The sequence below is a fragment of the Phasianus colchicus genome, chromosome 18 (genome assembly GCF_987193195.1).
Source record: "Phasianus colchicus chromosome 18, bPhaCol1.hap1.1, whole genome shotgun sequence".
In the NCBI taxonomy this organism is placed as follows: Eukaryota; Metazoa; Chordata; class Aves; order Galliformes; family Phasianidae; genus Phasianus; species Phasianus colchicus.
Window position 1 is genome coordinate 5,219,205 of NC_143453.1, and position 25,808 is coordinate 5,245,012.

Genomic DNA, 25,808 nt, shown 5'->3' on the forward strand with positions numbered 1-25,808 from the left:
AAAAATGAGAAGAGAAAAAAGATGAAAACAGATTACTCTGAAACAGGACCAGAGCTAATGAGAGGCAGATGAAAAAGGAGTAAAACTGAATTAGAAGTAATCCTTTTTAAAGGAGGTGGGAGCAAAGGTAGGAGAATTAAAAAGAGAAGAAAAGGAAAGGACACAGCAGTAATTGGTATCTTTCTCAGCTAGAGAAATGACCTGTCAGGTAAGTCTGAGAGCAGAGAGCCAGATACAACACACACACACTCCGCACTGGAATCAGAGCTTTGCAGAGAGAGCCTCTTGATCTTCAGATGGTTTCAGGGTTATAATTATGGCAGCTAGCTCTTCCATCTCCCTCAACCAAGATGATGTATAGAAAGCATAAAAGAAGAAAGAACAATGTGAAACCTCCCCATCTTAACAAAGCCCAGGAAGTCAAAAGATTAAAATAAACGTTCTAATCACTGCAAGGCAGCCTGGGAAATTGCAGAGAGGAAAGCACATCATGCTCATGAGTTTTGTTTGAAAACTGAGAGAATGTGTGAGCTCTTTATTTGCATTGTCATTCCTAACAGTCTCCTTAGTAAATGCATAGTAACTGTGTGACCTAGAGGATTTTCTTCTTCGTTGTCTAGGCACAAATCTGAGTGAATCCCTGCAGAACAAGCTTGCCAAGACATCTTACAACACCCTGCAACACCATTCCTTCAGCATCATAAGAACAACAATAAATGTTGTTTACACACCGACTCAGCCATTCCCTTCCTTATCATTCCCCTTTCCTTCTTCCTCTCAAGACAAATTTCTCCCTAATTCTGTGAAAAGGGAAAGTTAGATTGTTATAATGCAACTCCTAATATAGGATGTTAAATTTCAATATCATTCTGTACTCAGAGCCCAGCAAGCTGGGAAAACTGATTTCTCCCTAGTCTGCTCTTCACTGCCAATGAATTCAGAAGACTATGTGCACTTAGACACCAAGACTGGTTATGTAAGAAAAAAAATTCAAAAGTATATGAATAAAAGTCACAATATGAGGTTACTTTAACAAAATATCTAGAGTAGATCAGTCTGCTAATTATGAAATGATATTACACAGCATTGATTCCAATAAATATGGGCACTATTTCCACTTATCCTCATATGCCATGTTCCCTAGTACCTGTACATGTGTGCTTCATTCAAAATTTTATCTGGGCTCTTATTAATCTGCCTATGGCATTTTGAGTAGCTTTAAGGTTCAAGCTAGTGAGCAGATGGAGTGAGCACGAAAAGTAGCAGAAGCTTTTTCAGACAGTGTTCCTGCTAAGGATGCAAAAAAGTACAAGCTATAGCAGGTGCTCTGCCACCTTGATATGCACAGCGTCCCACAGAGAAGCACAGCCGTGTCTTCGGGCACCCAAGAGAAGTCTGGGGCTAACTGGGGCTAATCTTACTTCATTCCCAAAGTGAAACAACACTGCCTTGCACAGTGATTTTGATTACTGCTAACAGTGTCAGCCTGCCATGATGGCATTCTCATTTAACTCTTCTCATCTAGACAATCTATATAGGACCGAATATATAACACCATCCTGAGCACATCACATCATCTTTCTACAGAATAAGTAACATTTGTTTTCCTTCTTCAATCCTTTTCTGTAGCCTAACCTTGCACATAGCCATACTAGGACTATAAATATATTTCCAGCATTCCAGTCCTGCCAGATACTTCTTTTCTCAAATGTGAAACATAATGGTGGTGATATACTAACTTTATGAGTCATGCAGAAGCTTGGAATTTTCACAGTATTATTTATCTCTACACACATATAAGTGGCTGTGGTATCTATGCATCTAATTATGTTAATCAGTCACTTACAAGTCAGATGTAGGCTATCCACCAGTCTATTTCAATTGCAATCACTTTTAAAACATTTGAGGTATTTTGAAGAAGTTTATCTTTACCTCTTTGAAGAAAAACAACAAATCTTTTAATGCCACTAGAGACTTAAATTATGTATCTAAACATGGTTCTATTTTTAGGTTGCTATTCCATGATTTCATATGCAAGTTACATTCAGTGCTCTTTACTGTATCCTAGTAAATAAAATATGTATTGATTTTATACATGCACCCCAAAACAAAATCTCTGCTTTATACATATACCCCAAAACAAAACCTCTATTTGTGCAGCCTTTTGAGTATGGTCTAGTGATCAGAAAATGAGACAGAATCAGAACTCAGGCACTGACTCACCATGTGGCCTTTGCAAACAAATCAGAGAAGGCCAAGATGTTCTGTCTCCCTGAGACTTACCACGTGCAAGATCACTCATGCTGGGAGCAGTCTCTGCATTCTGACTCCGGAGATGTTCAGTGTCCCTGTGTGACTCCTGGGATGGAGGCACTGAAGAAGATGCTGAGGAGGAGGAAGATGAAGAGGAAGAGGCTGGTTTGGATTTGGAATGCAGATCGTTCAATCTCAGGAGATTTTCAGGAGTCACAGTGTCTGGATTCACTGGGGCAGGATGCAGGGTGGCTGGTGTTACTGGGAAGAAGCTCTCTCTGTTGTCTTTCGTATGCTTTGGGGTTGTGGGTGTTTCTGCTGTGGACTGTGTAAAACAAAAGAGGGTAGGGACACACATGAGAAAATACATGCCAGTAATTCTGCACATGCTACCTGTTTCAGTGACACCTGCAGGCAACTCAACTATTTATACATGGGAAACACTATAAATATATATAAAGCAAATATAAAATCAATTGTTATTATCAAAATAAAATAAATAGAGAACCTCCAAATGTTATCTTTTACAGATCTGTCTGTTCCTTTATCTATTTATTGCAAATGATTAAAATAAATTATTCTTTGTAGGTGGTATGAGAAGAAATGGGGAAAACAGAAATATGTATTTGCATATAAAAAAACAATCAGCCTAATCCTAAACCATAAATTTCCAGTAACTGCAGAAGTGAATGATGTTGGTGCCCTATTGAGAACAACACATGGGAAAATGGTTGTGTTTATAGAAGTTAACAATTGCACCAAGAGCAGCACTTTCCTCTAAAGCCAGAACCAAGAATTCAATGCAGTGCTGTTAGTTATGTAGACTGAAGAATGACATAAATTCACCACGGAAGGAAATAAAAGTACCCATAGAATGAGTATCTTCTCTATAATTTTTATCAGTAATAAAATAAAGCATTCTTGCCTGTGAGGCCACAGGATGTATTTATTTCATGTTCTTTCCAGTCTTCATTTAATGGAGACTTATAGTACCATAAAAGATACGGTTGAGTGAAATCTCAGCTGCTTATTCCCTGCCTTCTACCTTTACTTCTCATATCTCTAACATGAATGATTTTAACCATGGTGGTTACAGAGTGTTTGGAATAGAAATAAAGAATTCCGTGGTCAGATGTAGAATCACATTAAGCCCTAATGTCTTAGATGACTGAAGATTTATTACAATGCCAGAAGAATCAGCAGAATTTAACTAGGAGAACAAAGTAAACATCATATGGAAAAATTATGCCTTGAAGTTCAAGGCTGGAAAGCATAGACTTTAAAAAAAAAAAAAAACAGTGGAATGTATTTTTAAAATTCCTGAAGTTGATTAATTAATCTCTAAATAGCATGTGATTAAATCTGTGAGATCTTATGTGCACACAGAGAAAAAATTAAAAAGCAGCTACATTCAAATCAGTCAGTACAGGATCCAATAAGGTCTATTCTACCTCCAAAACCAGCAGGTTCCTGATGTATAAAGCATCAGTTCCAAAACTAAAGGTCTCAAGATGCACAAATGGGCTTACATAAAGCTGAGGGATATTAAACTGCAGAACCTTTATGTCAGAAGTGAAATCACTACAGGAAATGTTCTTAGCTGTGATTTAGAGGGAAAACCCCTCACACCCATGCACTTCATTAATTCATATAATACATTACATAGAACCTATAATTTCTGTGCTCGTATTGTATTCATTGTTTTTCCCCAGCAGAATTATATGAGAGTACTACCAGTCAGTTGCTTGCTAGAAATATATCTGCACCTCAAATGGCATTTCTCTAACAAAGTACAACTATATCAGAGGCTATTTGGAAAACAACTCAGCAGACTGGGACAGAACTCGGAAGGAAAATGATTACTGACAGAAAGAACACGGCATCACAGAGTTATTCCAGCTGGAAGGGCTCTCTGAAAGGTTCTTTGGTCCAACTCCCAGCAAAGCAGAATTGACTTAGCTCAGGTTACTCAGGGCCTGTGTCCAGCCCAGTTCCATGCATCTCCAGGGATGGAGGTTCCATAGCCTCCCTGGGTCCATGTTCCAGTGCTTTGCCACTTTCTCATTGAACATTTTTTTCCTATTACCTTATCCAATGTTCTCTTGCTGCAACCTGTGACTGCTGCCTCTCATTGGGCTCCCTCCTCTGCACTGTAGATGGCAATTCAAGCTCCCACCATCCAAGAGCCTTCTTCTCTCTAGGATGAAGCAACTCGGCTCTCTTGAACTTCACTGCCATAATGCCACACTGTAGACCCAGGTTCAACTTATCCCCCAAGACTCCAAGTCTCTCTAGGAGAGCTGCTACAGTCATTTACATTGCACAGGAGTCATTCTGCCTCAGGTGCAGGACTCTGAATTTCTCTTTGTTGTTTGTCTCTTTTGTTGCAGTTCCTGTCAATGCAAGCCTCTACAGATCCTCTGCACAGCAAACCCTGCTCTCCAGCTTTTTTACTATGCCCTCAGAGATGATATAATTCATGAGCTCCCCAAAGGCTCAGTATTCCATCAAGGCATTAGAGAAGATGCTACAGAACAAGTCTGAGGAACACCACCGGGAAATGGCAGCTGAGCAGAAGGCTGGTGGCTGCCACATCACATCTCACTAGGCAACAGAGGCACCAACAAACACTGGTGAGAGGAAGGCCTTCCTGTAACTTGCAGATGATCAGGCACACAAGGAAAAAAGTTGAGACTGAAATAATCCTTACTGGAATACAGAGATTGAATGAATTCATATTCCTATTTCTCTCAAAATACAGATGTCCTATAAGGGGCAAAACAGAAAACAAATTCTATTTTTAATTGGTTCATCCAGATGAAGTTGCAGGGTTTCTTTTTCCAGAGATTTTTTCCATAGAAAATCAGCCTGCCTCATAAGGACAGTAAAATTTTAATTGCACATAAAGTAAAGTCAAAACTAGTATGTTTCTGTCTCAATAAAACCATGACTAAGATTCCTTATGCACAGTCAAAAAGTACCGCCCTGTACTGAAGAGTAGCAACCATAGATTTTTGTATTTAAGAATTTAAAAGGAGCCTTTCAGACATGACCTATTAAAGAGTTTTTTAATCTAAGAGTAAGAATTCTAGCACCTCTGATCAGTAAGTGATGCTTCTCACAAAACCCAGGTTAGGGCAGGACTGCTAACTATGCTGCTCACCAAGAATTTTGGGGCCACATTTTTACCACCATGCAGGTTGACTGCATCCAGGAAAACACCAGACCTCGTAACACTGTATGTGAGAAACAGACCCAGAAAAAGTCATTACAGGAAGTCTCGGATTTGCCAAAAACAAGTTATGTTCATCTACTTCTACTGCTACACAGGCAGTAAGGCACCATAAAGATTAGTAGAGAAGGAACTGAGCAGTTGTGACAACCCTCTACTTCTTTATGTGGTTTTTCACAAGGATATTTTTCTCAGTTTCTCCTTTGCTAAAAGCACAAAATTTCTCCTTCCCTCATTTTCCAATCCACCTCACCGTCCTGTGCTTCTCCATTATCACTGCTGCTTTTGAAATACAGTAGTTTGATCATGAATTGGCTTTAGTTACCATGTCTGATGTTCACAAGGATGCTAGTCACAGAACAAGTGTATACAGCTGAAGTAAGATTAAAACTTCTTTGCTTTCCTCATAACTTTCATTCTAATACCACATTCATCTGGTCAGGACTGGACTTTCTTCTTGGTTTTTTTGGAAAGGAGTTACTGAAGTATTTCTGTTTTTGTCTCAACTACTATACTATCAAAGCAGATAGAAGAAACATTTAAGACGTTAATATCCAAACGTGTCACTGGCTGTGCAGCCCAATACTTCCAGAAATACCTGCTATCTCATTTCCTGTCCTTTCAAATATCTAGGAAAACCTTCTTCATTGTGAAGTTTGTATAAAATCAAATTTCAAATGAACACTTAGCATGCATATTTGCTTGGATTATGATTTACACACATACAGGAGTGCAAATCAGTCTCTGTATTTGCTCAAACCTTGGCTATCTCTGCATACTCCTTGCAAAGAGGCCATCCAGCTTCAGGAAGCCTATAAGGAAAAACCTTTATCACATTGGAAGCTGGTGTAAACAAAGAAAATTCAGGAAAATGGGCGTAAGGACAGCCTACCTCCAGGAAAGGTAGTGGTAAAAATAAATGATCTTTTTCAAATATGTTAGTGGAAAAAAATAGCTCCCTGTAGTTTCCCAGTGAGGCACTTCAGTAATGAGACAACAGAAGCAAAGAAAAAAAAAATGGGCACTAAGTTAAGTTATGAGAAAATTGTGCTTTACAGACTACCTACGAAGTCATGAGCTGACAACCTGATCAAGGTTTTATTTTTGCCTTGTTGTTTTCAAAACATATTCTGACAAACAAATAAATCCTACAGGCACCTTACTGATACTGCCTTTGGAACAGCTCACTGCTCTGTGGCTGTGGGAAAAAGCAATGATCCAATGTTCCATAAAATGGGAAAGTGACAGTCTTCCCAACAGAAGTTTCCTAACGAAAGATGCTGGCACTGTAACTGTTACATAACGTTTGGTGGTGGTGGTTTTTTAAATTGGTCTCATGTTGAAGTGTGGAATCGTGGTGGGATTGAAGTCAGCATCCACTTTACAGAAAGGTGCACAAGGAAGCCTGAATGACAAGCCAGCTACGTTCAGTGTTGTGCTTTAATTATTACATGTCTTCTCACATTTTTTTCCTCTGTCTCTCCATAGCAATAGTTGAAGCTAATCTCTTTTGGAAGTTTTCTCCAAAGTACATCAGAACAGCAATATCCATTATTTGTAATCCAGACTCTGAGGAACCTTCTATTTCTTAATATTACAATTTTATATAGAGAACACAGTGAACGTTATATACATCTAATTTAACTGCACTCCAGCCTAACAAAATCCTTTGTTGACACTTAATGTCCAACACAGACAACATTCCAGCAATACTTTCCTACACAAAATGGACCAAGAGAGAAAATGATGAAAAACATGGATAGACAAACTAAAAAAGTGACTTTTTCCTTCATGTTCACTTAATGATTGCTTTCTGCAGCAGACAGAAGGAGGAGAGCTGTTAATTATATCAAGAATACACCTCCAGGATAGAGTGAGAGGGGGATGCCATGGCAACTGGCAAATGCAACAGTGAACAAATGGTCACCCTTTGGTAGGAGTGAGACCATAAGAAAAACCTTCCTCCTGTCCCCTCGACCCCCCACCTCCTACTTCCCCCTCCTTCACCATCTCTGAGGCATTAATAAAGCATGCAGACAACTCAAGAAAAACAACTTTCTCTGTAAGCAGCCTCTGACGTCTTGATGTGCAGGAAGATGAAAATTAGCAGCATGTGGGTGGAACAAAGAGGGGGGAAACACATGAGGTAGAACCAGAGATTATTATTTTCTAATTATTTAATATTTTACTTATCTCCTTCAATTTCCAGCAGAACAATTTTACAGAAAGCTTTTAGCAGTTTCTTGTAGAGAACAGCTTGCTGTGGGTTGCTTTTTTTTTTCCTGAAGCGAGAATTCAAGAAGAAAATGCTCTAGACGTTTGAAGTAGTTCACACAAGTCATTCTCAAGTTCTCCCCCTGAAGAAAAAAGCCTAGAAGACTCCATCACTGCAATGCTGACAGCATTCCACAGCACAAGGGAAAAGTCCACAGAAGTGCCCTCCAGCTTTACTCACAGTAGACAATTTTCTTCTGTTCCAAACAAGAGGTCACATTCCCTGTAAGTTCCAGCACAGAGTCTGTAACATTACTACACTGACATTCAAGAGTCAGTTCCAGTACTTTGCTCTCCAGGCCATGTGTGGTTCCAGCCCCAAGTTCCACAAGCCCATTTTCTACATTTCCCTACAATTCCTCACTGCTAGGCTGCAAGTGAAGATGACCCATTGCCAGCACTGGCGAAACTGGGATCCAAAACCTCTGTTGTTTTGTTCCAAAACTAGACATGGGCAGGAGCAGAAGCACAACCACACAGCCCTTCCCTATTAAACACTGCTTTTCCTATTACAGAAGCAGCAAAAGTTCATAGAAGTAAAGCACATGGCTGGCAACCTGCCAGGAGCCTGAAGACACGTCTCATTTGCATAACCTGATTGTGCCTCTGTGTTATAAGAAAATTTACTTGTTTTGATTCTAGTTGCAGCTTCTTTATGAAGCATCACGTTTAATTAGGTCTGACATTAAAAAGCGCTGAGGAGTTTTGACTGCAGGTTTAGAAAGGGAAACAAGGAGAAAACTCAGCTCGGCGCCAGTGGATAAGAGAAGGTGGGCACAGATGTGGTAGTTTTGTAAAGGTGAGCAAAGCTGTGGGCCAAAGGGAGGATCTCATCTGTAAGCAGCACGGGAAGAGCTCAAGTTTGGCAGCTGGAGTAGGAAAAGAAAGGGGGGGGGAGATGAAAAATTGCTTTTCTCTCTCTCACTCCTCAGGGACAGAGCTGGTCCCAGAGCAGGGATGCTTTGGCAAGGGCAGCAGTGACTCTTAAATAACTCAGCAATGTTGAAATAGTCCCTTCTCATGACATTTAGATGATATACAATATTGTGAGGAGCCAACAGAAATTTTCAGCTGCTACAGTGCTATCCATCAGTAGGAATTTCTACATACAGTTCCCTATTCTCAAGGGTCACAGCATAGGACTAGAGACTTAGTGGCATTTTGGAACTTTGCCTTTGAACACTATTGTATTTTTAGATGTTGAGTCTAGACCTATGTGCAAAGTCCATGTCTGCAGTGTTTTCTATAAATTCAGTTCTCAGGACTGGTGAGATACACCATATGCTAAAATGTGGCCTGGAAGTTTCACCTGTCCCCTTCAAGCTACCTGTCAGAAGAGTTTTAACGTGGATGAAAGCTCTAAATTCAGTATTATGGCACTCAATGTTTAGTTTGCAGTGATAAAAATACCTTTTCAAATTCCAGATCCAGAGAAAAAAGCAGGTGTGTTCTTACACTGAAATATTTCCATTTGCACTAATAGAACACGCGGAGTACAATGAAGCTTTCCCTAGCTTCTGCTGCAGTAACTTTTCCATGCAGGCATGTCTCAAACAGCACCACAGACATCAGTATGATACATAAAATGAAGAATTTAATATCATCAACTTCAGGTAGTCAGTGGAAAGGCATGTTAGAAATTCTCTAATTATCTAGAAGCTTCCTAAGCGCTTTCTGCTAGCATGTCCCCCCCTGGTCCTTACGACCACGCACTGAAGTGTAATGTTATGTCAAGGTCAACCCAGTCTGCCTCAATCTTTCATTTTCCTCAAAAAGGCCTCCTAGGTATTCAATTTTCAGGGACCATTAATTTCTTAAGAAAATCATTCTTGGCAAGACTAAAAATATAGCTCATAACTCAGAGCAATAGCCAACTCTTTTAGGATGCCTGCAAATCTTCTTAATAACTTTCTCAGATTGAGAAAGTTAAACGAGAAAGAACAAGCACCCTTCAAAATGCTGTTTGACCGTTAACTAAATTAATTTATCACGTAATCTCAGTAAATTAAATACTAATGACACAGGGACTGCTGCTGGACTGCAGTTTCAATACAGTTGATATGTATCTATCAAAAACCTGCTCGCAGTGAACTTAGAGGGAAAAGTGCAAAAAGAAGAATGACTGTCAGGAATACTTATTCTCCATCCCAGTGCTGTGTGGCTACACAAGCACAGATGGCGGCAGTGGGGCAGTCTGACAAAATGGTGTTTGACATGGAAGTGTGTATGCAGCAGAAGTGTGTCACTGAATTCCATTGTGCAGAGCAAAATGCCCACCAGCAGGACATGGGAAAGCTAAATTGTATTTGCTATGGGAAAACATCAATTACTCCTAAAAGTAAGAGCTGGACATCATTAAGCTCGCATACTAGAGCTCAAGGCTATAGCATTTTATCTTACTCTGTACTGGGTTAATACAGGTACACCTTTCTGTTAAAGGTATTATGGCCTAAGCACAAGCACACCATTAAGCATCCTGTAAAGATGTCTAGCAATACTTTACATGTATTGTTGCTGTTCACAGTCAAAGGACACCGTTTTGAAATTGAATGTTCTGTCCCTGACATGAGAAGAATGTGCTGCTACCCTACAAACACCTCATGAAGAATATCTATGTTACTTTCTTTGTTGATTTGTCTTTTTTTCTCAATAGAATGAACACAGGAGCTTACGTGTGGCAAATCCACCATCATTCTCTTCTGCCTCCTTCAAAGCAGGGAGTCAGCTTTTCCAAGCCACTTCCCCACGTACTGAGCTGACTTTGGAGAAGATGCTAGAGCCTCTTAACAGTGACTCAGTCATGGAGACCACAGAGGGTTTCTGAAATGAAGTGGAAGTGTCACACTACTGCCAAGCTATTAAAAAGATCTCATCACAAAAGTATAACAACCCACTTTGTCAAATTCCGTTTACTGATTGCTGTATTGTTTCCTGCTTATGTCTGAAGAGGGATATAAAAAGATTTCAACAGAGCTGCTAAATATTTAGGTTAAAAACTTTGACTGGTCTGAAAGAGATTTGAGAAGTCACAATTCAAGCACCTCGGAATTCAATAGGAAGTGACAACTTCCATAAAAAACCCATACACTGTCTGGAACTGCAAAATACAAAAACCAGCAGAGGAAGACATAGATCAAGGTGGGTTTTGTGTTCATTTTTTGGTCTAGGATAAGGGACTGAAGAACCACAGGCCCTATAATCCTATTCAAACTCTCCAATAGCAAAGAGCTTCTCTAGCTTATGGCAGCTTTACGCATGACATCATTTGTTTACAGAAGGCAAATACTTGCCAATTTTAAATAAAACAGGATCCAGTCTGTTGAAGACAGATGTCTACGAGAGCGGCTATTCCTGTGTCTCCACACTAATTCAGTGTTATACGAGAAACAGTAGGACAGCCTCACACTGCTAACGAGATCTGCTAGAAATAGATGAAAACGAGACTGCAGTATGTGATAATCTCATTAGTTGGGACTGCTTCCTAAAAGGGAATGCTTACAAGCTTTGTAGTGCATCACATTAAGAGGTATGTTTTATTTCAAGTGATTAAACATGAAATCTCATTGCCTCCAGTGCAGTTAAATACTAGCTCCATTATTATATCTATTTCAAGATTATCTGTGTGCAGGTTTTTCACCATTCTAACATTTTGCTGCACACATGAGGAACTGTTGACTTTGCTGGAAGAACTGGCATAGCATACCAAGAACCTTTACAAAGGCCCAGCAAGAAATCTGGCTGACATGTGAGACTTTATTAAGTAGTTTTTGAAAAGGAGAATAAATCCAAAAAGCAAACAGTTACATTACCATTTAAAAAAGCTTATTAGGAAATTCCTTTTATTCTGAAGTCTTAAATCACAGTACGATGACTTGTATTTTTTCCTCCAAAACAAACTATTATGACTAAAAGAGTCTTAATAGTCTGAGTAAAGATGTACTTATTAACAACAACAACCACCTGCTAAATACCAGACTGCAAACGAAGAAAGATTTCCATTGCACACCTCTCCTGACATTTTTGTTCATTTCTACAGTTCAACAGAAAAATGCTACAGGCTTCCTCAGAGGCAAAAACTGGAGAAAAATGTTAGTTCCTTGAAAATCTCAACGAAGAAAAGCTCCCTTTACTCTTACATTCTCTTCTGTTTTTCTGCTAGGAGGTGCACTGTCTAAATGCACATGTTAACTGGATGTGCTGTTAGGTAACTCTTACCTTAATACTAACAACTGGGAACATTTATGAATGCTCAGGACTCAGACAGTACAGAGAAAAAAAATGGGCTGGCACATCTCCTGGCAAACAAAAATTCACACCATCTCAGGAAGAAATTTAGTGTGCAGATAATCTTGTACAGAACAAATACTGTGTAACAGAGCCTGATTCAAGGGTTTGAAGTGCCTCTAACCACCTCAAGAAGGCCATGATAATCAGTAGAACAATATTCAGCAAAATGAGATGAGACAAAATTATCAAGAGATTCAAGAGAAAGGTGCATGAAAATGCAAGGTTGATACTCCAACAGAAGGCACATGTACTGAAAAAAAAAGGAAATAAACAAGAGAGTTCTGAAAGGTTTCATGTATTTCACAGAAATATCAGGATTTCCTGGAGTTGCAGAACAGGCAGACTAAACCTCATGGCAGGAACTGATCAACAGCCTCAATTTTGTACAGCTTTAGTAGAAAGAAAAAAAATAGAAGGGAGGCTTCTACCTCTATATAATATACAGTCTTCATCTTGCAAGTTTCTCTTGCTATTAACCAGCATCTAATGCTGCTGTGCTTTTGTTCTGAAGATGCATTTGCCATGTATGCTAACACACTGAAGGAAGGACCGGGAAATATACATTATTTGAGACCAGGAGGAATACATATAAAGAACAGTGGCAGTGTGCTAGTGATGGATATCTGATTTGTTTCATAATCTTGAAGAATTATCTGAAAATTTGAGATATGTATTTGTTTTGAAGCACAGGTGAATCAGGTATTCAGATCCATTTTACATAAAGACAATATTTAAATTGCTAACATCAGAGATACACCTCCTGAAAATGTTATGTTTTTACAAAGCAGAGACACCTATATTCTACAGAACAAAGGCCTCAGCCAAATTTCAAACACAGACAGAAATTCTCCAAGACTTCTTTTGTCCATTTTAATGAAAATCAATACACAGGCAAGGGGGAAGAACCAAGAAATGGAGAAGTGCTACCTGGGAAGCTGTGATGCATTCTGTGCACATCTCTAGATCAGTCAGTGTGCGTGCTTCTCCTCATGCACTTCTACTAGGGTAGATGCAATGGGGAGATGAAGTTACAGGAGATGTTGGAAAGATTAAATATTAGGCAAAATGAATCATCTCTAAAGACATCAGTGATTCCTTTCGGATTTTTTCTTGGCTTTGTTTACAATTAAAGACTGATAATAACCATCCCTTTAAAGGTCAACAGTTGTTTGCTGGAAACATTCAGAAACTATAAGCCAAGTAACTTTTAACTCAGTAACTTTAAGTTAACTCAGTAACTTTAAGTACTGAGAGCTAAAAACCAGAGTTCTCAATGGTGCAAGTTGAGAGAAAAGATATTTGGTATCTGAGGAGAGTGCAGTGTCAGCAAATGGAGAGCTGATGAGGTTGTCAGCCTTTAAAGGATCAGAGAGAAGTAATCATCATCCTGAAATTCTGAGAAATCATGTGGATGTTCAGAAAATTGTAGTGTGCCACAAATACTTCAATCTGAAGATTATTTGGTGTTTTCCTAAAAGCTCTTAGGCACACTCATTGACTCATTGTCAAGCTAGAAATACAGTAGAAACGAACCAAAAAGAGGATGAGCTCCCTCCACTAATGTGGTTCCAGTTATCTTTAGACAACAGCAATACAAGAAAATCAGATATTTCTAATTTCTGCAAATACTCAACCACACACTTGCCTTTGCAGACAATTTAATAAAAGCATGCTTTAAGTAAGCAGAGACTTCACAGAACTTACCTGTTTCTGGGCTGATGCTCCCATATGCACCTGGCAAAACTTGACTGCCTGCTCAAGTGCTACTTCTTCATCCACCTGAATAGAAAACCACAATTAATGAAGTCATAATTACTTGGATCATCTATATATCCAATTAAATTCAAATGAAATGAGGATGTGGGGTACGTGGGAGAAGATGCACTTTTGCAGCAGAGAGCAATCTGAAGTTATTCAGGATTATACATTTGAAGTTACATTACAGTTGGTTTGGTGATTATTGTTACTCTGTAATAATCTGCAAAGTCACAAATACAAATTAACAATAGAATACCTGCTTAATCAGCATGTATGTTTCAGACATGATCTTCTCAATTTTACCCAGGTCGTAGGCCATAACTTTCTGACCTTGCTGCCACACTCGGTAGGCATCAAGCAGAAGTGTTTTCCCAGACTCTACATCCTCCAATAATTTCCTCTTCCTGCTTGATCTCTGGACAGGTTCTTCTGTAGATACTGCTTGAACTTTAGTTGCCTGCTGCTGCTGTTTTGAGCTGATGCTTAGCTCTTCCAAGGAAAGTTCTGCAGTCCGGCTCTCTGGAGCTCTCTCTTTTGAGTTCCTGCCAGACTGAAGACGGTCTGGCTCACTGCGTTTACATGAAGAATCAATTTTTTCAGGGTCATTGGAATATCCATCAAAATCCATAGGCTCAACAGAACCGGGCCTAGGGAGCTCTCTAATTTCCTTGGCATTTTTGTCCTCATGTTCCAATATGTCCATAGCACTGGGGATTTGTCCCTGAGTCACTTCTTTTACTCCATTTTCAGTACTGTGTACTACTCCATCAGACAAAACTGGTTTTTTGGGAAGGACGTCTTTGCCCTCTTCAGCACTAGTTTTATTAGAAACGTCTGTTGTCATCCTTCCTGAGGCGAGGTTAGAAGACTTGGCACTCTGATCTTCTGAAACCTTAATAAAAGAAATCATTCTTCTCTGTTATTATATGTATAACATTCAGAAAGCATTTCGGCACAGCCGAGTAATGACAATGAGTACCTTTACACTACTGCATCTGCTGAAGAAAACACATTTACTCCAATTTCATTCTTGTTGGTTCCTGAGTATTAATTAGTCTAAGCCACAAGTACATTACTCAGTGAAAACACCACAGAGAAATCAGCAACACAGTTGAACCAAAGCGGCAATCTTTGCCTCCCCTCCCCTCCAGTACTTCATCCCATGCTATGGAATCCAAAAAGATGAAATCCAAGGTTTAAGTAGCACAAATTTTATTTTGAATGCATTACAATCAAAAGTGAACCTATTTCTTTTGGCAGCTGGATATCAACTTCTCATTTCAGAATCTTCCTTTTGGTCATTCTTGCATAACTTTCTTCTTGTTATTACATGAAGAATTATGCAAAACACAGCTGCAACATTTGAAATTTTGTACCTTTACTTTGGTAATAGTCTAAAGCTAGAAAACATCAGCACACCACCCCTTTTTTCTTGGCTTATGAACTATTCATTTATGAACTATTTTATACAGAGATCCAGTGTCCTTGAGGTTTTCTTTCCTTAGTTTGTTAAGCCTTGACACTGCTAACTTGGAAAAGCCTTAGGAATGAGTTCTTCCCTGACTGTATTTACCAAAAATACTTTCAACTTCTAGTTATTTTAACCTGAAAGATGATTAGTGTCTAAATGACATTTAAAAATTAAATCTTTAAATGTAGCAACAGATCTGGTGCTGTCAAGGACTAGCATTTAAAAATTGGCACACATGCAATATCTAGTTGTCTGGTTTTGTTTTGCAAGAGGAATTTCACTTCATTTTATAAGAAAAGTTGCAAAAGACTCCACCTGAAAACGCTGCAGTTCACATATTCCATGTAATTACTATTACTCTGAATTTAAGGGAGAGTCACATCAAACTTACTGTAATCCATTTTCAACCACTATATTTAACACTGAACTTCAAAAATAGAAAAAGAACTGTGCTAAAAGAAAGTTTTATATGTAATTGCATATAATCAAAATGTATTAGAGGCAACAGTGGTCCTTCAATCTCAGTAGATGTAAGGAATGAGCAAACTGAATCCAATGACCATGAAACGCTGCTGCCTTACCTGTGTCAGATCGTTCAGCGTGTCCTCCAGCACCTTCACTGTCAGCACAAAGGCTTGCTGGGCCAGAACCTGGCGATCTGCATCACGTAAGTACTTCCTGTGCCACAGTAAAATAACACAAATGAAGCTAACTGCCAAAAAGCTGTACTTTAACAGCAAATGCTAGGATTTATTTCAAAGCAGTTTTAAACACGCTAGATGAAACGCAAACAAAATGTACTGTATGTGAATATAGTATATTGAAATGTGAAATTTCATCCATGTTTTCTTCCACCCCTCCACTCCTATCCCCAAAACCATTGAAGAAGATGTGACAAAGACAGAGGCTGTGGATGCCCCGTCCCTGGAAGTGTTCAAGGCCAGGTTGGATGGGGCCCTGGGCAGCCTGGTCTAGTATTATACTGGGAGCTGGGTGGCCCTGCCTGTGGCAGGGGGTTGGAAATTCATGATCCTTGAGGTCCCTTCCAACCTGGGCCATTCTGTGATTCTGTGAAAAGATGGGGTTAGTGCTATCTACAAGTGGAGGAAAGGGAAGGGGAAAAATGCTAAAGCCACAGAATAAAACAGACAACCAGGATTACAGCTTTCTGTTGTCAGGCCTTTGGAGCCCCTGAAATATTAGCTTTCTATTCAAAACTATCTTGAAAGAGAGTATTAATCACACAAAGCTATCTTGAATTGTCAGGTGATTTTCATGCTCTGGATAAGCTGTACATGTGACACTAAGGATATCAGCAAAACCTTCCTCATTCACCATACTGATTACTTTTGAATGTAGGCTTTTAAACCTAAAACATTGGTGTGTCAAGACTTTTTTTCCATTCATTATTATAAAAACCTAATACTCTGCCCTCTACAGAATATACCCACTCTATGACTTCATTTAATTTACCAAAACATGGCAACTTCACAGTATTACACTGCTTTAGACCACTTTGAAGGAAAACATTTCCAGCTAACCACCCTGCCCAATTCAGTTTGACAGAAAATTGTTTGTTTGTTTGAGTTTCAGAACAAGCTGGTTTTTATAAAAGGGCTCAAATCAAGCAAATAATTGTGAAGAATATTACTTGGTCAGAAAGCCAGCATTTTTAATGAACATTTTATCTCTACATTATAACATTCTGGAAAGTAATGTTTGCTTTGACTTTCAGGCAACATATATAAAAACTTATCATTAGTTCTATTTATTTATTCATTAAAATTGGGATGCTGCAGGCATGTACCAGACACACCCAGAAGATTTGTGTTTGTAAGTTCCTGCAATGACTGCAGTTCATCATGGCTGGCGCTGGCTGGCCCAACACATCCAATCACTTGTTTGTTGAATTCAGACCAGACTTATAAATAACATAATATTTTTAGTACTACTTCAGGCTTGCTTAGAACAGAATTTAAGCCTTCTATGGTCCAGTTCTTCCGATATGTTAAAAGTCAATTATTTTTGGCTTCAAGTTTGCTGAACATGTGGTGACATATTCCCAGGCATACTATGATCTATGCAAATTCATATGCACTCACACTTGAAAACATGTGAAAACTGTTTTCAACTTACTGCCATCAATCATTCAACTCAATCTCTTCAGTACCTGCCAGATTAGTTTCAACATATCCCCCTCAACAAACAACTCTGAACTACTGCAATTGCTTCAATGTTTTCTTTAGCTATTTATTTTGGTCTTCCCATTAATACATATCTGTATATAGTTCATGTTAAATGGCTTTTTTTTTTTTCTCTTAAATAAGGTTAATACAATTAAAATTAGCTCACTCCTGAATAGGATAAGCTTTTTAAATAGCATCAGCTGCCTGTAGCACCATTGTTCAGGCAGTCAGGGATTACAGGAAGGCAGGATGCCTGTGCTGTGACCTCTCTCAGTGGACACAGCTCTTACACAAGAGGCCCTGAGGGATGCGATGCTCTGTTCCACCAGTGAATCCCTTCACGTGATAGCAGACCTATGGATATCTGGTAGGGCAGCTGTGTGGCTGCTCTGAGTTCAAAGGGAAATAAAGAAGAGCTCTAAACTCTATTCTGGAATCTTAATCCTGAGAAAATTTAACCACCATCCCGCTACATCCCCAAGGAAGTCTGCCTATAGACTTTTTCCTAAAATAAAAACGTCTTCAAATAAAATAGTTATTCAAAGAATAGGCAGCAGCAGATTAAAATAAATGCATCGTACTTTCCCTGATCCGGGGTCCTCTGGAGCATAGATGAGACTTTCAGCAGGGTGTTGTAATCCTTCAGCTGTGACAGCACATTGAGCAGTAGGACTATGGAACGGTTCATATGAGATGCAAAACTGCCCGGGCGGTCGATTTCATCCACGGGGATGCGCCAGATTCCCTGCAGAGAGAAGAAAAGAGGGAAACCCTGAAGAAGATTCCAGCTGATAAGGAGAAAAAGCTTAAAAAATGCAGCTGTCCTTCGGCTTAACAGATTTTCATTGAGGGTCACGGAATAAAGGACTAAAGGACAATGCTCCAGTCATTCAAACACAGAGATGTCGACTGAAATCAATTAATTAATACCAGTCTTAGCAAATGAGGAGTCTTGCAGAAGCCTCCACACACCTAAACATGTTTCTGAATGATCCCCAGAAAGAAGCAAGCAAAGCCTGAATTATATTGGACATCTTTCTTAAAAGTTCACAATCACACCTACCCTAAGCCAAAGGTCAACAACCATAAACAAACAAGTTACTTAAAATAAAGTTTTCCAGGCCTGAGACCTGTAACTAGCCCAGCCACAGCAAGTCTGCATCTTCAAACAACCTATAACTAAAGGCACTGGGAGCTGAGTTACTGCCCTGATGCCAGCAGTGCTCACTGGAGAACTAACCAGCCCCATGAGAAAAACCAGACTCCTCAGCAGTATCCACTGTGGAGTGAATGTTTGGGGAGTGAGGCTGGAGATGGATAGAAAACTCAATTTAATTATGGTTAGTCAGCTCAGATTTTGCAATGTCTTATAAAGTCTAAGCAATTTTTCATTCCCCCAGTGTTTAATAAGGATGCTGCTGTCAACAATTAGCAACTGTATTTGAAGAATGAAATTCAAATAACACCATGCACGTAGCTTATATTGGGACCATTCATAAAAATACTGCTGTTACAGCAGTGCAAACCCTTCCCTTGTTTCTCCTGCTGCAGTTCCTTACGATGAAAATCCTCTGGGGTCTTTTGTACCACTCTGTGGCCATGCAGGAACCAACAGTCTCACTGATAAGAGTATTGGACCGAAAATGACTTCTGCTTTCCAAGCCCGTGCAGAGAGCAGGATATACAAATATTTACTCTTTTATCCTTGCTTAAAGGTCTTGCTTTGATATTTTTAGCTTTACTTTCAGCGTGAGCAAAACTCTTCAGACCTTAATAGAATGTGAAAGCAAATAAAAAGAATGCTGCAATCACGAGCGGCAGCTGAAAACAAAAGCAGCAGATATGTGTATGTCTGCCTGCAGAGCCCCTCCATGTTTTCAGAGAATCTGCAGTTCCCACATATGGGAACTTGGGGGACACCACAAAAGAAAAAACCAAAACACACACAAATATCAGTGTTTTTAAATAGGGCTCAATGACTTCAGCTAGATTTAGTGCACAGACTGTTCTGCCAACTTTCCTTACTCTTGCTCCCTAGTGATCAGACACCCATATTTCCTCTTCGTTCTCTGAAGCTCTCTTTAAAGCTTTTTTGCAGCTTTTTTTTTTTTTCCCCCATCAAGTACCCAAACTCTCACCATGATGGACCCCCAAGGCACAACTGTCACCTCCCACCTCCAAATGCCAACATCCACAGTACCATAGCAGCTGCAAAAGCTTTACCTGCTCAAACAGCTCAGGAACGCTCACCTAGGAAGAGACCTCATATGAAACAGCTCCATGAAACAGCACAAACTTTAAACACAGAGCCTTTTTCTTTCCCAGAACTACACAGTGATTTCGCTTTCAGGCTACAGATGAACACACACATTCTAGCGCAGATATTTTTGCTTGTCTGCACATATGTAGGCTGGGTTTCTGCCAAATCCTAAAACAACCGAAGGCATCATAATGGCACCATATTGCAACAACCCACTCAGCCAATTTAACTATACAAAACAATTTATGGTCAACTCAGATGCACACTGCAGGAATGGAAGACAGCCAACATGTAGGTTCCTGGTCTTTTTCAGAATTATCTCATCCTTTACTTGAGTTAGACAGGTCACCTGGAGTGAGTTTGAGAATATCGTATCCAAGATCAGATGAAATTAATTCTGCAGATCTCACCCATATGTTCTGTGTAAACAATCACCACCTACCAAAGATCATTAATTTGGAAATATCCACGCATCCTTTCTTTTCTTTAAGTGGAAAATGTGAGGGAGAAGATCAGGAGAAAATTCTCTGAAACAACAGATTTAGTTCCAACACAAATGCGCAGGAAGGACCAACTCTGTGCACAAAATGTTAGCCTCCTAACCTGACAAAGTTCATCTGCTGGAGAGAAACAGAACCACCTGCTTGGGCAGTGCTGCTCTTCTGCCTCTCTCCAACACTGGGGACATCAGAAGAGCTTTAGCTACAACTCTCATTTTATGTTTATTCTAACATGACAACAGAAAGCCTGATTACAAAAGGAAAGAGGCTGACTTGTCCTGTGTTGCCTTGCAGGTTTATAAATGCAGAATGGCCCAGCAGAAGATTGCTGTCCTGCTGCACACCTGCCCAGCTCATACCCAGCCTGCAGCCAAAGCAAAAGGAAGCCCGCTGTTGGGAGTCAGAACAACCTTCAATCCATCCACTGTGATTTTATTAAGCAATATGCAAAACAGTTATGCTGAAGTGAGTTTTTCAGATTCTGCTTTGCGAGTGATGCTGAATTCTTTTCAAGATTGCAGCCTGAGCCAGAGGAGGAAGAAATGGTCTCATCCCAACCTTTACCAAGGTTTAACTAATTCCATCAGGCATATATTTTTCCTTGCCAAGAATCAGAATCCTTCAGGAAGAAGAGTTCTGAATTTAGATGAAACACTGAAACTTCTCCTTTAAAAATGGCCAAACGGCTTTTATAGCAAAACTTCAGAAATGCAAAGCTTGAAACAGAATAACTGGGGAGGAGACTGGAAAAAGTTATTCAGCTTCACTAAAGCTTTCATACAATCATCTGAAAATTCAGATTTGCTAGCAAAGTATCTCCCTTGAAAGCACACACTGGCAGGAGTGCAGACCCTTCTGACAAACATCTTCAACTCCTCTGAAGGCATTTTGTGCTGACTGTCACCACACAGGCCAGCTGACAGAGCCCAAGCCACCAGCTGGCTCTTGCATGCAGCACAGCACTCTGCAGTGCAGCTCCTGCTGCTGGCCACCACTCTGCAGCTGAAAGGTTCTCCTCCCTTCTGCAACAGCCAGCAAGGTTGTTTACATGGAACTGGAGGAAGGAGCGAGAGACACTTCCAACAACTCCAGAATGCCTCTCAAGATCCAAAACATCAAGCTGCTTTCCATGCCTCCCTGGCTAAACAAGCTCTCGAGGGGTGGGAGAAGTAAACCCAGTACATGCTGCTAGGAACAATAAATCTGGGATTTTTCATAAGCGAAAATTCTGAAACAGCTTCGTATTGAACTTTACATCGAATGTGAAGCTGAATGCTGAACTCAGCATACGACATTACTTAGCTGATTTTATTCAGCTCAGAACTTACTGCACAACCTCCACACGTACAACAACTCCAGACTTGAGGAGGGTAAGAAGAGAAGCACACTGTGCAGAGCTCTGTAAGCAGGAGCTAGAGCAAGAGCACTACTTGCTAGTTCAGCCACTGAAAATAGCAAGGAAGGAAGTGCTCGTTATTCCTCCACACTGTTTGCTTCAGAACTTGAAGGGAGGGGATTCCCTGGGGCTTAGGAATGCAGAGGAAACGCTGACAGTTCTCAGCAAACCCCAAACATCCTTGTAGATGACTGCCGTGTTTTCAGAGTGAGCCATTTTCTAAGCAGAGGTCAAACTTTACTCCCTCAGCACTGATGATTTCTCCCAACAACAGTTGAAATGAAGCAACAGTTGTCATGCATCAGATGACCAAATTCACATAAAATAAGCAAATAAATAGGTAAGTATTGCTGCATAGAAACATCTCCCATCACTTTGGACTTAATTCCCATTTTATTACAAGGACCACAGAAGTGGAAGCTGCACCAGATACCACCATCTCAGTTCCATTGCTGCTGCCTGTAGGTGACCAAAGCAAAACCAAACACTTTTCTGACCAAAACTCGTCAGTCTGAGTAACATCCTATCAAGAAAAGGCATTTTACTAAAAGCAAATCTAATTCATATTTTTTAACATTGTTATAAAATATGACAAAACTAACAAACCAACTAGACAAAATGATCCAGAGAAGCCACCAACTCACAAAAAACCTACACAGTATTCTAAAATCTGAAGGTGAATTAAGCATAACTGCAAAACCCCCCAAAAGCCCATAGTTCCCTAAATATATATATTTTTATAAATCTGTTTTACTCCAGGGTTAAACATACCACAGAGGAGTACTACTAGCTGTCCTGTGACATCCCTTCCCTGCTTTCTAGGTCAACATCAGACCCTGCACTGAGGACCTGAAAAGGAAAGGAAGACAGTTCAAAATGAATGGTTTCAACACACACAACTCTAAATGTGGCTCTTCTCAGCTAAAAAAGCACAGTACAGACCCTCAGTGAAGAATATCCCTGCTCCTCCCTGCAAGCATTGCTTTATTTACTGCTCAACTTCTTGTGTGTGTTTGCTCAGCAACTCTCACGACTTCCTGCTAGCTCTGAGTGTAACCATCAAAAGCTCCTCCCCACCTCGTTTAGCAAATTACTACACCAACTTTTCCCCACCCCATCTTAGCACGCTCCGATCTTGCTTATAATTTTGCTTTGTCACCTGATCTGAGTTTTTGCACAGACAATTCATTATTTCTCTTTCCTCATTGCTATGAAGATTGTAGTGAAACAATTCCACTTCTGTGAATAGGAACGCTGTGAGAAAAAGATACGAAGAAATCAAAGCAGTAACATTCACAATATTATTACCAGCTGAAGAAAACTGCATCATCAAGAGAAAAAAGGAGCTCCTGCCTTCAGTGAGCAAACCACAGGGCTAATCTCAGATCTTACACACTTCCACAGAGCATTTAGGGAGCATTCCTCTTGCCTGGTTTAATCTCGTTCACACTGTACAGCAACAGAATATGAAAAAAAAACAGTATAATAACCAATAAATGACATTTTAACAGCCTAGAAATCTAGAGTATGATGCTCTATGTATGCTTTCTGGAAGAACTGTGGGATCCTGCAGCATGAATTTAGCAGCCTGGAAAACAGTGATAAATGAAAATGCTCCACATGCTCCAATTATCATTGGCTGATAAAAAAAATAATGCAATGGACCATTTTCACCCCTCATTTCTCCCCACAAAATCTAATTCTTGGGAGTTTTCACAGTGAATTGGTGTAACCCTACAAAAGCACACTCAGGATGTGAGCACAAGTCAGGGATGTGATCATCTGAGAGGCAGGGGAAGGGAGTCAATTCCTCGCTGAGGAAGCAATTACCTAAAACCAAAGTGCTTTGTTAAGGTGCTGAGTTACAAGCTCAGGTGGAATCTGTCCAACAGCAGCAGGGGTACTGATAGCCTCTGCAAAGCACTGCATTTGGGCCCCTGACAGGCAGAATCTCGAGGTTTTAGTTTGCTTGTTCAGGAAGCTTGAGGAGATTTCAGTGCAATGTTTCCTGCATACCATCTGATTGCACAATAATGTCAACAGGCAGACACACACACACACCAACAGATGCAAAAAGAAAGCATCCATTCTGCTTCATAGCTGCAGTGAGAAGGAATACAGAGAAGAGAGTGAGAAGGCACAACAGGCTGCTCTCTCAACACGACCTGTTCTGAAGGTACCATCTCATTCAAGAAGAGACACAGCTGCATTGGCTCAAAGCTCTGCAACTGCACAACTCATCCCCCAAAGCTTGGTGCAGCTCCTGCTTTAATCCCCTGCAGACATTACAAAACCCTCATTTTCTGACAGCACATGGGATTTATTTGATTTCAGATGTCCATGACATAGACACATACGTTCTGTGATATCACCTAGAGAACTTTTACAGAGGAAAAAAGGGCATTTGGAGGATGGCTCACCTGAGCTACAGGCTCTGCACTGGGACAAGATGAGCTACACTCTGGAAACCACTCTCCCCAATGTGGAACGACAGCCTGGATGAGCGAGTCATAAAAGATAACAAATGATGGGAGGGGGACAGACCTCAACTGGAACATCTACAGGTGGTTCTGACTGACATTACTGGCACGCTGAGCTCAAGTCCCCATTCATTCTTACCACCAGGGGAGGTGCTACAGAATCAGAAAGAGAACTGGGGCTAACATGAGACTGGGAAAAGCTGGCAATTCCCCAGTTCCAAGCCAAGAGATGGGCAAGGATTGTGAGACTACCACAGTCCTGAGAACCTGGCATGTTATATTATTAACATTATTCTAACAACACTCCCGCCTAAAATGAATGCAAGAATAGTATAGCATAACCAAGACCAGGTAAAAAGAAAGATTAGAGACAGAAGATGTTAGAAATCAGTATTAGGAATACCCAGCAATATAATCCAGGGACAGAAGAGTTTTTAAATTTGGGTGCCAAATCTCAAATGTATCTGCCTTCAAAAGGTGGCCTTTCTGCTGCTCTGAGATTAACAACCAGGCAGTGCTCAAATGGAAAAGAAACACTGGCCAGATGTTCAATGACACAATCTGAGGAATCTCCAAATCCACCAGGAGCAAAGCAGCTGCTACAAGCAAAAGACAACAGATTTGTCACAAGAACATCAGCTAATTGTCAAGGTGGGCAGATGTGTGCAGCAAAAGAAAAATGCAGAACTTTACCCTTCTTTCTTACAGATACCTTTCTTCAAGCTGCTTAGACTGGTTCACTTCTAACATTAAGGTCATTATATAAGATGCTACAAGCAAAACGACAACAAGAGCTTCATAATAAGAAGTGCTGTGCTAATTATTGAGACTCAGCACACTGTTAATGTAGAATTACGAGTTGTTCCGAGCTTCTTCTTGCTGAAACACTGCACTGAGAGTCTACAGGTTGTCACCTCTTCACCTACACATCCAAGCTGTAGACATAATGGGTTACCCAGCACCCAAAACATAGGAGACTATCATTTTAATAGTGAGGTAGTCCCCATGTACAAGACTTAATGGATTTTGAGCTTTTCAAACAAAGTTCTCAGACAGTCATAAGTCCTTCAACTTTGGTTGGTATAAAAATGTGAATGTTTTGGTAGATCTTCTTTCTCACGTCCTTTCCTTGGGAGCAAACAGAACTCTTAGCTCCTGCTGACATCAACGATTCCTGCACTGACAGCAAGAGGCTCTCAGATTTTAGACTCTCTTCTGTGTAATGACACACAAAAATAGCAAGATAAGAAGCATCAAAATCTGAGCCTTTGAAAAATACTTCAACACACTATACCACACCTAGAAAAAATACCATTATCCACCTGTATGCTTTACAAATACACGGCAAGTTAAACTCAGCAGTTTATCAGAAGCTGGAGGGTCTCAGGTTAGCTGCAGAGGAAAAAACAAGCACTTCAGGTACGTCCTTTTTTGGTTTTCAGCACCAAGCCACACAAATACATGGCAGGAGTGGATTCTGCTCTAGGAGACCTTTGAGCCTGAAGGAACAGGAGTCAAAAGGTCTGCACTGTTCAGATACATGAGTTCCCTTATCTCAGATCAAGCAGCCAATACACCTAACTTTGGGATACCATGAGGACTTTTAGAAGGAGCACATTTCTCAGTAACCTGTTGGGCAATGCTTCTTACAACCAACCTGGTAAATATGAAAAGAAATGTGTTCTTCCACCTCTGAAGAACACTGAAGTGA

At 40.1% G+C, this 25,808-nt stretch overlaps 1 protein-coding gene across 5 annotated transcripts in view; it reads right to left on the bottom strand.

Moving 5' to 3' along the window:
• The window catches only part of CABIN1 (calcineurin binding protein 1), a 92,922-nt gene that overhangs the window by 12,697 nt on the left and 54,417 nt on the right, over positions 1-25,808 (bottom strand). For all 5 annotated transcript variants that reach the window (XM_031592337.2, XM_031592334.2, XM_031592335.2 and 2 more), the window contains exons 31-35: positions 18,043-18,206; positions 15,857-15,953; positions 14,061-14,696; positions 13,751-13,825; positions 2,284-2,578 (exon numbers count right to left, since the gene is read on the bottom strand). In XM_031592337.2, the coding sequence (XP_031448197.2) occupies positions 2,284-2,578; positions 13,751-13,825; positions 14,061-14,696; positions 15,857-15,953; positions 18,043-18,206 (1,267 nt within the window). The remainder of the gene's footprint in view (positions 1-2,283; positions 2,579-13,750; positions 13,826-14,060; positions 14,697-15,856; positions 15,954-18,042; positions 18,207-25,808) is intronic.